The sequence below is a fragment of the Anabrus simplex genome, chromosome 2 (genome assembly GCF_040414725.1).
Source record: "Anabrus simplex isolate iqAnaSimp1 chromosome 2, ASM4041472v1, whole genome shotgun sequence".
NCBI classification, from domain to species: domain Eukaryota; kingdom Metazoa; phylum Arthropoda; class Insecta; order Orthoptera; family Tettigoniidae; genus Anabrus; species Anabrus simplex.
Genome location: NC_090266.1, coordinates 1,184,628,794 through 1,184,647,505, shown reverse-complemented (window position 1 = coordinate 1,184,647,505; position 18,712 = coordinate 1,184,628,794). Strand labels below are relative to the sequence as shown.

The following is an 18,712-nucleotide window of genomic DNA, read 5'->3' as shown; positions in this document are numbered from 1 at the left end:
CAAAATATTCCTTCCACCTCTTCAGTGATTCCCTGGGATCTATTATGTGTTCACCTGATTTAGCCAAAACACTACATTCATTTCCTTTTCCCCTCTCTTCCTATGATTTTTTATTACTGTTCAGAAAGGTTTCACTGCTGCTTGACCTAGCCTTTTCCAGATTATTACCAAAACCTTTCCACAACTTCTTCTTGGATTCAACAACTATTTTCTTTTCTCTCTGTTTCTTTCCTCTACATAAAATTCCCTATCTGCATCATTCCTTGTTTGCAGCCATTTCTGAAAAATGCCTTCTTTTTATGTTTTCAAGCTCACTTTATCATTCCACAAAGATGTTAGCTTTTCCCCCGTCTCTACACACAGCTGTTCCTACGCATTCCGTTGCTGTTTCGACTACAGCATCCCTTTATGTCACGCATTCTCTTTCTATTTCCTGAATCTGCTTGCTGTCCACTGTTTGGAACTTTTCACCAATCATATGCATGTTTCTCTGTCTAATTTCCATGTCCTTGAGATTTTCTAACCTTATTCGTCTGCAGACAGAATCATAATCATAAAAAAATTCCCAGAATACCCACACATTCCTAACAGATATCCTGAATTCAAAGTCGGTTATGATATAGTCTATTGTGGATCTGGTGCCTCTACCCTCCTATTGTAGCAGTGAATAGCCTTATGCTTGAAGAACGTATTCATACCAGCTAATCCCATACCAACACAGCAGTAATACAGGGTTATTCTAAATGATTGTCAGGGTTTCGTGAATTTTCTTTTCACAACGTGGAAAACGTACCATTTTTAACCATTTTTATTGTTGCAGTAACGGTTAGACAAACTCTCAAAGTTTTGTTTTGCATCAACTGTAGTACATAAGTTACCACCAGATGGCAGTAATAGCAGTGTTTAACAAAATGGCGGTCCAGCGCCATTTTCGGACAAAATCCGGGAAGGAGCCTCCTTCCGACAACTCTATTCGCAGATGGTACGCACAATTTGTGGATACACGTTGTTTGTGCAAAGGGAAAAGCAGTGGGCGTCCCACTGTGTCAGAAGCAGATGTGAATCGTATTAGGGGCGTTTATCTCCTTAGTCCTAAGAAAACAACTACGAGATGTAGCAGGGAACTGCAAGTTCCTCAAAACACAGTATGGCATGTGTCACAAAGGCGCCTAAAGGTAAAGCCATATCGCCTACAATTGTGTCAAGCTCTAATAGCTAATGACAAAGCCCTACATTTCAACTTTTACATGGCACTGCAGGAACGGATTGAAGAAGATGATTGTTTTCTTGACAGAGTAGTTTTCAGTGACAAAGCTACTTTTCATACAAGTGGAAAAGTAAACAAACAAAACATTCGCATTTGGGGTGCAACGAACCCCCACTGTTATGTGGAACATGTGCGAGACTCTCCTAAGGCGAATGTGTTCTGTGCCGTTCCAAACACGAAGGTCTATGGCCCGTTCTTCTTCAATGAACAGACAATAACAGGGCTGACTTACCTGGACATGCTCACAGAATGGCTGTTACCCCATTTGAGTGACGACAGGGATGATTACGTGCTGAAACAGGATGGTGCACCACCTCATTTCCACAGGGAGGTTAGAGCATTTTTAAAGCAAGAACTTCCACAATGATGGATGGGATGTGGAACGGAAGGTAATCTGATGCTCTTACCCTTTCCACCACGTTCATCAGATCTTACACCATGCGATTTCTTCCTGTGGGGATATGTTAAAGATCAGGTATTTGTTCCTCATCTACCGGTGGATATTCAGGAAGTGAAGCAGCGCATCCAAGCCGCCTTCGAAAGCATCACCGCTGCCATGTTGACTTGTGTGTGGGAAGAGACTGACTATCGAGTAGATGTGTGTAGAGTGACACAAGGCGCACATATCGAGCATTTGTAATGTACTATGTATGTCAAAATAACTTTATGAGTTACAGTACACAATAAAACAAGATTCATATTCCTACGTCAATTGCACTGTGAGTTATGAATTTTTGTAACCCCGACAATCATTTAGAATAACCCTATAGATGAAATTAGTCCTGAAATGGTGAAGTATAGTGGGAAGGCAGGGATGAAATGGCTTCACAGAGTAATAAGATTAGTATGGAGTGTGAGTAAGGTACCTTCAGATTGAACAAAATCGGTAATTGCACCCATGTATACGGAAGGGAACAGGAAGGATTGCAACAGCTATCGAGGTATCTCATTGATCAGTATACCAAGCAAGGTGTTTACTGCATCTTGGAAGTGAGGATGCGATCAGTGGTTGAGGTGAAGTTGGATGAAAACCAGTGTGGTTTCAGACCACAGAGGGAGGGGTTCTGTAAAAGTTGCGCCTAGTAAAATTTGTGCCGTAGAGATTCCCCGCCGGGAGTAGAAGTGGTTTGACAGCTGTCTTAACCAAATGCCATCTGCGCTGCATCGCAGGGGCTTATTTCCAGGTCCAGCGAATGGTATGAATATCTGTAGTACTGAGATTTTGAAATTAATATATATAAAATGTTATTCACTCTATCAATGTTGGTTTCTTGCACATTCAGAAGACCTGCATTGTATTTATATCAGTGTGTGAAATGTGTATAACTACGTAGTTTGACTTTATTCACAAACCAAGTGTGGAAACATGGAATCAGCCTTTCAGTCTTATGAAGAATATCCACAGCCTGTTTGTAGCTAACTAACAGGGTCAGGAATAGAATGAATGAAGAACGAAATACCGCTAAAGGAAGAAAATGCTGCCGAATGCGAGGTCTGGCGTGCTTTCCTGGACAAAGATTAATGGATGGCAAATGAAATGAAATGATAGAGAATTTGTTGAATAAAGAATGATCAGTCAAAACAGAAAAAAAACTGTCTCACCCTACATTTCCCCCGACATGCACCCCTCATGAAGTGAATAGGGGTCAAGAATGAACCACAGCTACTGCCAAGGAAAGGAAATTGTGTGCCCTGGCAAGGCCTGTCGCATTCCCCGGGGTATAAAAGATTAATAAATGACAAAAAATGAAATTGTTTCAAACAGTGATGCTGATATAAAGATGAAGAAACCAGAAATAATATTTTGAATGCCAGCCTTGTCCAGCATAAACTCTACCTAAAGTGATCGGACATTGAACCCCCAAAGCAGTGATGGGAGGCCTACGTTCCACCATCAGCGTCATGAAGAAGCTTTTTTTAATCTTAACAATAACTGAAATTTACAAAAGTATTGTAAACATTAGTAACATCGCCATAAATTTTTCAGAATATTAAATTTAACATGTATTAAATTTAAATTTAAAGTTTACCATCACAAATGTTCATTCGATCAGTGTTGTTTCATTATGTCTTATGGAGACGATCTCCGTTGAATTTAAAACAGCTGCTTAAGTATTACTTGAATGATTTGACATTATTTAACAAACCAAGTCTAGCAAGTGGCTGAAAACACTGATAAGGGGTAAGTAGGCAGTGGACACTGTCATATTCTGAAACACGAAACTTCCCTGTGGAATTCCAAGACAAACAAGACCTCTCACTAATGAAATGATTAATGACCACGGCGCAAGTTTTACTGATTTTAACTCGGCGAAAGTTTTACGACACCCACAGAGGTACTGTAAGGATCAGATTTTTCAATATGCATCAGGTAATTGAAAAATGCTACGAGAGGAATAGATAGGTATGTTTATGTTTCATACATCGAGATAAGATATATGACAGAGTACCGAGGGAAAAGATGTTCGCTGAACTGGGGGCATTTATGTTGACAACTGGGCCGAAGTGACATTTGATGGTAGAATGAGTTCTCCTTCAAGGTACCTACACGGGTTAGACAAGGCTGTAATCTATCACCTTTGTTGTTCACAGTTTACATGGATCATTTGCTGAAAGGTACTGAGTGGCAGAGAGGTATTCAGTTACGTGAAAATGCAGTAAGCAGTCTGGCCTATGCTGACAACGGTCTTAATGGCAGGTTGTGCCAACAACCTGCAATCTAATATCTTGGAACTTGAAAATCCTGCTTCATGAATTTACCGAGCTCAGAACACTTTAAGCAAGCCTCGGACCTATGGGAGTAATGGAGTCCCACTCCCATTTGACAGGCGAGGGTCTCCTTGGAAACAACTTGGCGAACGAAATGGAATTCGATGGGGAGCTATCAATATTAAAGGGGCTTATGGAAGAAAGAAAGTAGAACTGGCTGAGTCAACAAAGAGGATGCATCTGGATGTACTAGGAGTAAGTGATATTCGGGTAAGGGGAGATAATGAGGAAGAGATAGGAGATTATAAAGTGTACTTGACGGGTGTTAAAAAGGGAAGGGCAGAGTCTGGGGTAGGGATCTTTATCAGGAATACCATTGCACGCAACATAGTTTCTGTTAGGCACGTAAATGAGCGAATGATGTGGGTAGATTTGTCAGTGGGAGGAATTAGGACAAGAATTGTGTCCGTGTATTCACCATGTGAGGGTGCAGATGAGGATGAAGTTGACAAGTTTTATGAAGCATTGAGTGACATCGTGGTCAGGGTCAACAGCAAGGATAGAATAGTGCTAATGGGCGATTTCAATGCGAGAGTTGGGAATAGAACTGAAGGATACGAAAGGGTGATTGGTAAATGTGGGGAAGATATGGAAGCTAATGGGAATGGGAAGCGTTTGCTGGACTTCTGTGCTAGTATGGGTTTAGCTGTTACGAATACATTCTTCAAGCATAAGGCTATTCATCGCTACACATGGGAGGCTAGGGGTACCAGATCATTAATAGACTATATCTTAATAGACTTTGAATTCAGGAAATCTGTTAGGAATGTACGAGTTTTTCGCGGATTTTTAGAAGATACAGACCACTATCTGATCTGTAGTGAACTAAGTATCTCTAGGCCTAGGGTAGAGAAAATGAAATCTGTCTGCAAACGAATAAGGGTAGAAAATCTCCAGGACGAGGAATTTAGACAGAAGTACATGGATATGATTAGTGAGAAGTTTCAAACAGTAGACAGTAAGCAGGTTCAGGATATAGAAAGTGAATGGGTGGCATACAGGGATGCTGTAGTAGAAACAGCAAGGGAATGCCTAGGAACAACTGTGTGTAAAGATGGGAAAAGGCGAACATCTTGGTGGAATGATGAAATGAGAGCAGCCTGTAAACGTAAAAAGAAGGCTTATCAGAAATGGCTCCAAACAAGGGCCAAGGCAGACAGGGATTGGTACGTAGATGAAAGAAACAGAGCGAAACAAATAGTTGTTGAATCCAAAAAGAAGTCATGGGAAGATTTTGGTAATAACCTGGAAAGGCTAGGTCAAGCAGCAGGGAAACCTTTCTGGACAGTAATAAAGAATCTTAGGAAGGGAGGGAAAAAGGAAATGAACAGTGTTTTGAGTAATTCAGGTGAACTCATAATAGATCCCAGGGAATCATTGGAGAGGTGGAGGGAATATTTTGAACATCTTCTCAATGTAAAAGGAAATCATCATGGTGGTGTTGCAAACAGCCAAGCTCATGGGGAGGAGGAAAATGATGTTGGTGAAATTATGCTTGAGGAGGTGGAAAGGATAGTAAATAAACTCCATTGTCATAAGGCTGCAGGAATAGATGAAATTAGACCTGAAATGGTGAAGTACAGTGGGAAGGCAGGGATGAAATGGCTTCATAGAGTAGTAAAATTAGCGTGGAGTGTTGGTAAGGTACCTTCAGATTGGACAAAAGCAGTAATTGCACCTATCTATAAGCAAGGGAACAGGAAGGATTGCAACAACTATCGAGGTATCTCATTGATTAGTATACCAGGCAAAGTATTCACTGGCATCCTGGAACGGAGAGTGCGATCAGTCGTTGAGAGGAAGTTGGATGAAAACCAATGTGGTTTCAGACCACAGAGAGGCTGTCAGGATCATATTTTCAGTATGCACCAGGTAATTGAAAAATGCTACGAGAGGAATAGACAGTTGTGTTTATGTTTTGTAGATCTAGAGAAAGCATATGACAGGGTACCGAGGGAAAAGATGTTCGCCATACTGGGGGACTATGGAATTAAAGGTAGATTATTAAAATCAATCAAAGGCATTTATGTTGACAATTGGGCTTCAGTGAGAATTGATGGTAGAATGAGTTCTTGGTTCAGGGTACTTACAGGAGTTAGACAAGGCTGTAATCTTTCACCTTTGCTATTTGTAGTTTACATGGATCATCTGCTGAAAGGTATAAAATGGCAGGGAGGGATTCAGATAGGTGGAAATGTAGTAAGCAGTTTGGCCTATGCTGACGACTTGGTCTTAATGGCAGATTGTGCCGAAAGCCTGCAGTCTAATATCTTGGAACTTGAAACTAGGTGCAATGAGTATGGTATGAAAATTAGCCTCTCGAAGACTAAATTGATGTCAGTAGGTAAGAAATTCAACAGAATCGAATGTCAGATTGGTGATACAAAGCTAGAACAGGTCGATAATTTCAAGTATTTAGGTTGTGTGTTCTCCCAGGATAGTAATATAGTAAGTGAGATTGAATCAAGGTGTAGTAAAGCTAATGCAGTGAGCTCGCAGTTGCGATCAACAGTATTCTATAAGAAGGAAGTCAGCTCCCAGACGAAACTATCTTTACATCGGTCTGTTTTCAGACCAACTTTGCTTTACGGGAGCGAAAGCTGGGTGGACTCAGGATATCTTATTCATAAGTTAGAAGTAACAGACATGAAAGTAGCGAGAATGATTGCTGGTACAAACAGGTGGGAACAATGGCAGGAGGGTACTCGGAATGAGGAGATAAAGGCTAATTTAGGAATGAACTCGATGGATGAAGCTGTACGCATAAACCGGCTTCGGTGGTGGGGTCATGTGAGGCGAATGGAGGAGGATAGGTCACCTAGGAGAATAATGGACTCTGTTATGGAGGGTAAGAGAAGTAGAGGGAGACCAAGACGACGATGGTTAGACTCGGTTTCTAACAATTTAAAGATAAGAGGTATAGAACTAAATCAGGCCTCAACACTAGTTGCAAATCGAGGATTGTGGCGACGTTTAGTAAATTCTCAGAGGCTTGCAGACTGAACGCTGAAAGGCATAACAGTCTATAATGATAATGTACGTATGTATGTTGAAAATAGTTGAAATAAGTATGGTATGAAAATTAGCCTTTCTAAGACTAAACTGATGCCAGTAGGTAAGAAATCCAACAGAACTGAATGTCAGATTGGGGACAATATGCTGGAACAGGTAGATAATTTCAAGTACTGTATTTAGGATATGTGTTCTCCCCGGATTGAGAGAGTGAGAGTGAATCACAGTGCAGTAAAGCTAATGCAGTAAGCTTGAAGTTGTGATCAACAGTATTCTGTAAGAAGGAAGTCAGTTCCCAGACTATACTATTTCTAAATTGGTCTTTTTCCAGCCCAATGTTGCTTTATGGGAGTGAAAGCCAGGTTGACTCAGGGTATCCTATTCATTAGCTAGAAGTAACAGACATGAAAGTAGTGAGAATGATTGCTGGTACAAACAGGTGGGAGCAATGGCAGGATGATGCTCTGAATGAGGAAATAAAGGCAAAGTTAGGAATGAACTTGATGGATGAAGCTGTACGCATAAACCAGCTTTAGTGTCGGGTCATGTGAGGCAAATGGAGGAGTATACATTACCTAGAAGAATAATGGACTGTGTTATGAAAGGTAAGAGGAGTAGAGGGAAACCAAGACGACGATGGTTCGACTCAGTTTCTAATGATTTAAAGAAAGGAGATATAGAAGTAAATGAGGCCACAGAACTAGTTACAAATAGAGGATTGTGGTGGCAGTTAGTAAATTCACAAAGGCTTGCAGACTGAATGCTGAAAGGCATAACAGTCTATAATGAAGATGTATGTATGCATGTATTTATTTAGGTATAATACAGTTACTGTATGTTTTCTTTTTCAGACAGTTTATAAATTCAAACTCAAAGTTAGTTTCAACAGGCTGAAGAACCTAAGTTATAAATTAACTGAGTCAAAACTGAAAAGAGATAGCTTCAGATAGTTTAAAAAAATCTCGTTTAAATTGTTGGACATTTAAGTAATTAATGCATATACCAAGTGAGTATACTTTCCGACAGTGGAGTAAAAATGAACATTTTCATACAATTCGTGTCCCTAGTAATGACATTAACTGGTTGTGTGAAGAGAAACTGCAAGTACTGTGCATAAATTAGGTGACCATAAGTAGTGTAAACCTACTGTAAATATGAATCAAAATTGATCATATGTCTTTTGAAATCAATCAACTTGTTTAATTTTGTAGCTTTCTAATGCAGCAAATTACTTCTAATACATTCTTTTCTGCTCATTTGCGGCTTATCCGCAGTTTTTGATTATCCATGGTTTTTCAACCCCCAATTACCACAGATAATTGAGAGAGTACTGTTTTTCCAATCTCCAGCGACTCAATAACATCTTGTTGTGCGTTTCTGGGATTATCTACCACTATGGGCTATTCTGAAGCAGTAAGTCAAGACTTACTCGGTTGCGGCTCGTGGTACTTCACTTTCTTATGTTGTGCATAGGATCTCTTGCACCTAGCCTTTGACATCTTGGGCTTGTTTCATTATGTTGGACTCATTGTTTCAACTTGTTTTTATTTGCAGTGGGCTTTGACCTCCTTTAAATTAAGATACTTAGATATTTGGCACCATATTTGCTTTGTCCATATAGGCTATTGTTACGATGGACTCGCCACACCCAAAGGCATTTTATACCTACTGCCAGGTTCAAAATTAGGCCGCCCCTAACATGGAGACAGACGCCTTTCGTAGCCGCTCCTCTGGAGTACAGACGCTACGGGTATGCCCCTTCCGCCATCCCCGCCGTACCGAAGTCCACCTTCTCCGCCGTAGATGCCGTTGAGGTCTTCACTCGTAACCCTGAGCTGGGACCCATACCAGATGTTACACACCGGGTCAGTGTGCTCTGGACTCACATAGGCAGGGGTGCCACTCCCTGGGTAGGGCTGCCTCCGAAGAGGGTCCCTACCTGCTGGACAGGGATTAATAAAAATGATCATGGCATTGTATAAGGAATGTCGTAGTTGCGTGCAAACACAAGTTGGCAGGACAAGTTGGTTCAAAATAACTAGTGGGCTGAGACAGGGAAGTGTTCTATCACCAATCCTGTTTACAATAGTAATGGATGACATCATGAGAATGGCAAAAGCAGCATATGGAGGAAGAGAAATGAACATGATGTTATTTGCAGATGATATTGTGATTTGGGGAGAAGACGACAGGAAGGTTCAAGAACAGTTGAATGTGGTGAATGGGAAGATTGAAGAATGTGGATTGAAAATAAGTGTAGAAAAGAGTAAAACTCTTGTTATGACTAGAGGGGAGAAAGAAGGGAAAGGTCAGATTAGACTTGCAGACAAGTCCCTGGAAGCAGTGGAAACGTTTAAATACCTGGGGAGTGAATTAATGGAGAATGCTCGACTGGATGCTGAGATTAGTAAAAGGATTCAAGCTGGAAGTTGTTTCTATCATAGTGTAAGAAATATGTTATGGGACAAAGATGTGCCAAGGGAAGCAAAGGATACTATGTACAAGATGTATTACGTACCCATAACAACTTACGGAGCAGAAACTTGGACAATGACAAAGAAGGATGAGAGTCGAATACAGGCAGCCGAAATGAAATTCTTGAGGAGTATGATACAGAAGAGTAGAAGAGACAAAATAAGGAATGAGAAAATCCGGGAAAAAATTGGAGTGGAAAAAATGAATGATAGAATAGAGAAGAGCCGACTAAGATGGTTTGGGCACATAAAGCGAACGAGCGACGAAAGAATGCCAAAAAAGGTGATGGAAATGCAAATTCAAGGAAGGAGAGGCCGTGGACGACCACGATTGAGATGGAAGGATACCATCCAACACAGCATTATAGAAAGAAACCTGGACTGGGACACAGTGTTGGAAGAGGAGTGGTGGAAAGACTGAAGAAAGTGGAGAGGAACCATATTTGCCCCTACCCGGCTACAGCTGGATAAAGGGAAATGATGATGATGATGATGATGATGATGATGATGATGATGATGATAACTTAGAAATTTGGGGAATTTTTACAAAATTCTCAACAATTTCACAATCTTTTAAGTACCTAGTCTATTGTTTTTTAAATTTGCTTCATGTCGCACTGACACACATAGGTCTTATGGCAACAATGGGATAGCAAAGGGCTAGGAGTGGATAGGAAGTGGCCATGGCCTTAATGTACAGCCCAAGCATATGCCTGGTGTGAAAATGGGAAACCATGGAAAACAATCATCAGGGCTGCCGACAGTGGGGTTCAAACCCACTATCTCTCGAATGCAAACTGACAGCTACACGTCCCAAACAACGTAGCCACTTGCTTGGTGACATATCTAGCCGAGTTGTCAAAAATATTATTACGGATAGAGGTAGATCTTGCAGATTGCAAGTGATAAATTTCTTTAACTAGAGTGGATAGTTTCTTTTTTATTTCATATCTGACGTCATTTTGTTTTTCTTAAGTGATTTGTTTATTAATGTTGGATTCTAGCTCCGCGATAGTGGTGGCTACGTCATCGATCATATGGGGGTTAGGCCAATTATGTTTTAAGCCTCGGTTTAGGAGGCTCATTTCATTGTCGGAGAAGGTGGTATCTGACAAATTAATGGTAGTAGGGGTATTGTTTGAAATAGTGGATGTAGTCTTGATGTTCTTATTGTGGTCTGATGTGCTTGGTTTAGTTGCCTTCAGGTGAGCTAGTTTAAGGTTTAATGTTTTTTGTTTCTTTTCCAGTACATTTGTTAACTTATTATTGGTATGTCTTAGGAATGATTGACATTCGAGTGGGGATAAATGTTGTGCAATGGTTAAGTGCGTTTGATATAACTGTAAATTCAAAAATGATTTTTTCCTGTACAGTTGTTTAATTTCGTTTTTGAACCAGATGTTATTAACTTTATTTTGAGTGTTTGTTAATTATGAGATGGAATGTTTTTCCTTTGTAGTGGTTTCAAAAATTTAGGTACTAAATTTAGTTTAACACATTCTTTAAGTAAATTAATATCTTTTGGAAATTTTGCCGATTTTTACCTTGAGGCTTAGGTACTTGTTGGTTTTCACTGTAGCCTGGTTGGCTTTGACGTTGCAAGTGGTAAATATCATTATGGATCCATATTGAAGATACTATATGTAGGATGCTAATTAGTTTATAATATCACCTATTCAGTACATTAAAATTTTAAACAATTAGTTATTTATCTTTATTTCCATATGAGACATGTTTCGCCTTTTATTGAAGGCATCATCAGTCACAGTACTATCTCAAGGCATAAATTAGGTATCTGATTTGTAATTAAACTGTAATTACTAAGAAATTACCAATTACTGGTAGACCATTATGGCAACAAGATTTGAAATGACCATTTGCTACCTTTTTGGTGAAATGCAAGGCATGGCAGTGGACACGTGGATATTAAAAGTGTTCACACCATGCTCAGGTATGGTAGATTCTTCCTATAAAGGATTTCTGAAAGACAGATCACCGAATGATGTACGAAGGCCATCCGGAAAGTGGTACCCGTTTGCGCAATAAAGACACAGGAGTAAAGATTAACAAATATACACATTTTTATTGGAAAGAGCATACTTTACACTACTTCTCCACATAATCTCCAAGCAAATTTAGGCATTTGTCATAACGTGGGACGAGTTTTTGTATTCCAGCGTCATAGTCCTCCGCCGCCAGCGTACTGAGATACGTAGTCACGGCTCGTTTAAGTTCTTCATCGCTGTCAAATCTTTTTCCCACCAGAAAGTCTTTAAGCTTCGTAAAGAGATGATAATCTGAAAGGGCCAAGTCCGTGCTATACGGGGGATGGTCGAAGGTTTCCCACTTGAATTGCTGCAAAAGTTATTGTGTTATCGCAGCTGCATGAGGCCTGGCATTGTCATGAAGGAGAATGACAGCTGTAGACAATAGACCTCGCCGTCGATTTTGTATTGCCCACTGTAATTTCTTTAATGTTTCACAATACGCATTAGCATTAACTGTGTCTCCTCGGGCCATAAAATCAATGAGCAGTACACCTCGGCGATCCCAGAAAACGGTTGCCATGAGTTTCCTGGTGGACAGAACTGTCTTCAATTTCTTTTGGTTTGGTTGGTGAATGAGCATGATGCCACTCCAATGACTGTCGTTTACTCTCAGGTGATGCATAACAAACCCATGTTTCATCCCCAGTAATGATGCGAGTCAGGAAAGAGTCTCCTTAATCGGAATAACGTCCCAGAAATGTCAGTGCTGCAGCCATACGTTTGGTTTTGTGCTCCTCTGTAAGCATGCGAGGGACCCACCTTGCACAGATTTTTGAATAATGCAGATGGTCTTTGACAATTTCATGAACAATTGTTCGAGACACATTAGGAAAATGTTCACAGAATTCATCAATTGTGACGCGCCGATCGTTCCTCACGCGTTCGTCTACTGCGCTCAGCAGTTGGTCTGTAATAACAGATGGTCTCCTTGAACGCTCCTCGTCATGTGTATTCCCCCTCCCCAGGTTAAAGTTGCGACACCAGCACCGAACAGACGACTCGTCCATCACATTGTCTCCATACACCTCCGTTAATTGGTGATGAATATCACAAGGTCGAACGTTTCGTGCATTAAGAAATTTAATCACGGCCTTTACTTCACAACTGGCGGGGTTCTCAATTTGTTTAAACATTTTAAACGATTACAGACAAAACACAAGGCAATGCTAGCATGACACAACCTCACATAGAGCAGGCAGAGAAGCCACTGACGCGGTCTGACGTTGCCCAGCGGCTACCCGAGTTGTCAGCGCTTCATGCGGCGCTAACGGGTACTACTTTCCGGATGGCCCTCATACCTGTCCTGTGGCAACTTTCAACCTGTGTGCATGAACTTCCTGAACTCAGATCATTACAAAAATACAACCATGTTATGCTGCCCTTCTTCGGGTAATGATACTCATCACAGGTAACGTAGGCATGAGCCAACTCCATCTGAACATGCTGGATGCTTCAAGCGAACTGAGAGGCCACTGTCACGCTCATTTGAACCTACCCTCCAACAGGCGATCGCATGATTCTCCCTTTCTCTCGACTGTCTCAAGGCCTCAGCCCATGGCACTGAATTGAAAATTTAAAGTTTTAACTCAGTATGTACAACAGAGCACTTGAAACTTTTCACTTAAGGCCATCAACATACAATTCTGTTCAGTGCTTATTGTACAATTTATATTTATTTATTTAATGAAATCTGATTTTTAGAGGAATACTTCTATTTTTAGCAGTCTTGGAATTATAATCTGAAGAATGAGCCACCTCCAACGGCCATATGATGCACAAAACTCCCTCAATTTTGAGTTCAATTTTATTGTTATTTGCTTTATGTCCCACTAACTACTTTTATGGTTTTCGGAGACACTGAGGTGCCAGAATTTAGTCCCGTGGGAATTCTTTTACGTGCCAGTAAATCTACCGACACAAGGCCGATGTATTTGGGCACCTTCAAATACCACCGGACTGAACCAGGATCGAACCTGCCAAGCTGGGGTCAAAAGGCCAGCGCCTCAACCGTCTCGAGCCACTCAACCCAGCAAATTTTGAGTTCTTTACAGTATTATATAAAATTATGTAGTTGATTTATAATATGTTCCCTTGGTATGTTGTCTCTTTCTTGTACATTCCTGTGCTATATTAAATGTACATTTAAAGAACAGATGCACTAGAAAACAACAAAGCAGGGTAGATATATCTTCTTCTAACCTATTTCAATATACAAAAAATATCCTAAAGATTCAAATTGAAAGTACAAAAAATAACTCAGATGAAAGAACGGAATGCTTAGAAAAATTCAAACTAGGAACAACCTCCAGCACAAAGACATGTAAAACAAATTCACAATTACAAAACAAGGTTCACTGAAGACATCAGAGCACTCAAACTTGAAGTGGGATCTGCATTTGCTAACTATTTACTAATCACATAAAACAAATAAACCGACATGAACACAAGCAAGGAAATTCTCTATATCTGTCTAAAGGAACACAGTCTTAACACACTAGAACAGAGGTGCTCATGCTGGGCATTCTGTCCCGCGGGCGCCCAGCACTGTAAGTGGACGGGCAGGCACGCGATGACCGCATGCTATTCAACCACTGTTGTGATGCTGTGGCTGCGTCACAGGCCATGAAGGCCAGGCAAAGTTCTCCCAGTCACTCTCGAACACTGCGGCGATACCCGAGTTTGAAATGGAGGCAGAAAATAAAAGAAAGACGGCAGAAATCCACGTCATTTTAAATTTACATTGTAAGAAATAAGTTATTTATGTTCATTGCAGTTTATGTATTTTTGACTGGATACAATAAAGAGTTAGGCCCACATCCTCAAATATTTTTATAATGCACGTAATGAATTACAATTTTCACTATTACACTTTAAGAGGTGCTTTAGAAACAGGTCTAATATAATATGGAGTTAAGGTGGATAAGATGTGGCTTGTGCTCGTTTGGGTTTATATTATCTGATTAACTCACCAACAATCCAATCATGCTTACCGGGAACAAAATTAGTGAGGTTATTTATTTGAAGGCATACTATATTTACATTGTTATACTTTAATCTTGGATAGCAAATATCTGTGTCCTCACTTGTGAAGAAACTCCCTCTCGCCATTTATAGGCTAGCTATTATCACCGGACGCCTGTTAAATTGTAAATATTATTTTCAGAAATTCAGTGAAAAGGGAAAGTCACATAACACTACAACACTGTGCAAAATCATTGTTGCATTATGTACTCATTAGTGTACTTTTTGCTTAATGAATAACAGGAATTTTACATTTAAAAAAAATGGAAATACCGTCATTCCCATCGAAGGAATTGTAAATCGTAGCTTGTACGTTTAAAACTTGCACGTTTGCAGATTGTAAAACAAAAATTATAACGTTTCAGTTTTCTTTTGAATGAATAAATATAACAAAATAAAACAGACTGTTTATATCGAGCACAGTATAAATCAAACGGGAATATCTTGAATAGTCGAGGAGAGCTTCGTGATCACAGTCGAACGTCAGTGCTCCCTCGCTTCCCTGCAAAGTGCGTTCGCTCTCTCGCTTCACTGTGACGTATGCTTCTTTCGTAAGCTGCCAGCATTTACGTCATATCAGCCCGGCCGCACTGGGCAAGCCTCAACGGGTGCCTAGCTAAGCACCTCTGCTCTAGAACAATAAGAAATACATCACAAAAAATATATCTCTTGCTATCTGACACAAAGTGCTCCTGTGCCAGAAGTCAGTTGCTGAGGACAGGTGATCAAAATTGTTTGAAAATTCTCCGAAAAGGTTATTTGTTTACCATTAAAAACATGAGCAAAGTGGTTATCATTCACAGTTATTCTTATCATTACTATATAACAGATTGAAGAGAGAAATCAACGAAAATGACATTCCTTACTCATCAAATTTCAAAATGCGCTCTTGGTACATTACAGAAATAAAATCACAAATGACGATATATTCTTACCATCATAAGATATTACACCCATACTGAACCGTGGTTCTGGAAGGCTACCTTCCAATGTCCATTCATCCTGAAGAGGATCGTATTTTTCTATAGACCCTCCAATGTCTTCTCCTACCCAACCGCCAACAGCATAGAGATGTCCATCCAAAGCACATAATCCAAACTCACAACGTGGTACGATCATGCTTGCTACTTTGCTCCACGTATCATCACGGGGATTATAACATTCACCATTTGCCAGTATCTGGGATTCTTGTTCACCTCCAACAACAAATATCAAGCCATTTAACGTGGCAACACCCGGCAATATACGTCCAATACCCATAGGCGAAGCTCTGCACCACTTCCTGTGGTAAGTATCAAATCTTTCTACCGATTCAAGAGTATGTTCCAAAGATCGAGTCCATGAGCTCACTAATTCACGACTAGAGCCACCTATCACAAAAATGTCTTTCTTTGCACAGATTCTGGGATACACATAAAGAGGAACTAAACTGCCCTTTTTTGTCACTAGGTCCTTGCGCACTGATCTGAGTGCAACTTTCAAGCTTGCATCTCTACAGTCCCTGATGGCACGGTCCAGCAAACACGTAGCCAACAATGGAAGACGAACATAAGCCAAGATCTCAAACACGAACTGACGACGTTGGGTTACATCGTGCATGATCCACCTCATAGCAGCCTGGAAAACCTGTAAAGAAGGCAAAAAATCCCAATTATTGTGAATTACAGTAAGTACTGTATATATGTGATAAACTAGCTAACTGTACCTTTTGTTGATGTGACAATAATTTAGTATGTACATGATTACATTTTCGTCGACCATTTACTGAGCCTTTTACAAACAACTGGGACTTTTAAATATCAGGATACTGATTTAATGTATTCATGTTTCGAGTTACGCTGTTGTGAATACGCTGCCTAAACTAATATAGATACATGCAAATTATATGCATAACATTTGTAGTTCTTAATAAAATGCTAATTTAGAAAGTATCCTGTAGACTGTGCTTACAGTGTTGTCAATTATCTGGTGAAATAGTTTCTGTAACATTTTGTATAGCTGAAAGAAAGGGTGCTGTAATGCGTTTCCATTTTACAGAGTAGTGATTGACAAAGTGTTGATATATCAACATTGGAAAGTAAGGAAGTACAGTAAAATGCCAGTATAACAACATTTTGGACCTTAGAAATTATTTTTTTATAGTGAAATTTTGTTCTACAGAAAGTCAATTCTTAAGAATTAACCTGTTGTTATACCTAATGCAGGATTTACATTACTTCGGAATGAATTTACGGATCAAAAAAGCTGAATATTTTTAGATGATAGGCGAACAAGGATATATGTACATGAAGTAATGACATACAGTAACTGCAAGAGGTTTTCTGTAAATTTCGGCATATCATATTTTACACTGTTCTGGTACACTACGTTCTGGACTTTATTTTTAGAAAAAGTCTGCGATTTTCTTCTGAACACTCCCAAACACAATAGAACATTCAAGATAGTCACCAGCCACTGTACATGAATTTAAGACAGATTATGGCACATCACTTCGTGACAGAAGAAAATCTTGAAGACTACGTGCCAGGTTTGCTGCTTACACAAGAATCAAACTCTGTTGAATACCCTGAGGCACATCTTCCTCTTCTACCTCACCATCACATGGATTCCTATCACTCATAATGTCCACCAATGAAAACAGCTAAGAATCTAATGGATGCTGGTTTCAATTTAAAAGAGGAATGGAAAGAGCAATGGTTTCGTACAGTTCTGGAGTGGCCAAGCCTCTTTAATCCAAACCACGCCCCAGCTGGTTTCAGTTTGCCAAGAACATGGGCATCACTAAACAGGTTTTGCACTAATTGTGGAAGATCTGCATTCTCCCTTCACCAGTGGGGCTTCAGGGACTCCCCAGCGTGTGATTGTGGTGCTTTAGTCCAGACCACGCATCATATAATGGACAAATGCCCCCTGCGTGCTTATGGTGGAGACCGAAAAGACTTTGCTGATGTCTCAGTATCCCTAGTGCAGTGGATAAACAATTTAAATATCCATGTGTAACTGTTCCCTACTTACCATGTATTCTTTGCAGGTTTTTCTTTTGTATAATATTGTATACACTTGTCCATTTTGTAAATTCCATACGCTTAATAATAATAATAATAATAATAATAATAATAATAATAATAATAATAATAATAATAATAATAATAATAATAATAATAATAATAATAATAACAACTCATAATGTCTGCTACAATTTCATCATCAGTGATTTATTTTTGTACTAACACATCACAATCCACATTGACTTAGTCGGCAAGATTAACACTTAATGGCACATCCAACTTTTCACACAAACACTTTGAGTTTTCCCCTATTTTTGCATCATCTAGCACTTCCTTTTTCTGTGATGTCATCTACTGCATAAAACATTCCAGCTTTTCTAAAGCAATTTGCATCATTCTTTCAGTGATCTCTATGCAGCACTGAACCATCTGCACGGTCGGTCGGTCGTCTTTATTTGTGGCGAAGTTAGGGCTCAGGGCCCTCTCTTACACTTAACCACAACATTTAAAATAATTAACATATAATTTTTTAAATACAACAAATCTTTTTTTAAAATAATATAGTACTAATGGCAAATATGGAGATAGTAATAAAAGAAATAATTATAGAATGTAAATGACAATAATTTTAAAACACTAGTAATAATAAAAGAAGGAAAAACAGTAAAAACCTACAACTAGCAAATACATTTCTAATGTTTATGAAAATAAGCTCATTCATGCACTCATTCACACTATGCACATCGAACAAATCAGCTAGAGATATTCAGCAACTGATTTCGGCAATCCATCTTAAATCTCCTACGAGAACATAAATCCCTAACGGTAGCAGAGAGGGTATTCCACAGCCTAGCAGCAGTGACTACAAAGGAGCAGTTGCAAGTCCTGGAGTGCAGAGAGATATTGTTATACGGGAGCCAGATCGTGTATCGTGGTTATGATAGGAGGAGAGGTAATTAAAGTTTGATGAGAGGTACACCTGAGTTTAGAACTCCATGCAGAAGGGACAATATGTGGAGACTGCGACACTCATGAACACGAAGCCATGACAACTCCCTATAATAAGGTGAAATATGTGAATCATATTGCAGCTTAAATATAAATTGAATAAAG

At 39.6% G+C, this 18,712-nt stretch overlaps 1 protein-coding gene across 1 annotated transcript in view; it reads right to left on the bottom strand.

The window, feature by feature from the left end:
• Nucleotides 1-18,712, bottom strand: part of LOC136864780 (actin-binding protein IPP) — a 208,207-nt gene that overhangs the window by 14,485 nt on the left and 175,010 nt on the right. Inside the window, exon 7 of the mRNA XM_067142160.2 lies at nucleotides 15,527-16,217. Within this exon, the coding sequence (XP_066998261.1) occupies nucleotides 15,527-16,217 (691 nt within the window). The remainder of the gene's footprint in view (nucleotides 1-15,526; nucleotides 16,218-18,712) is intronic.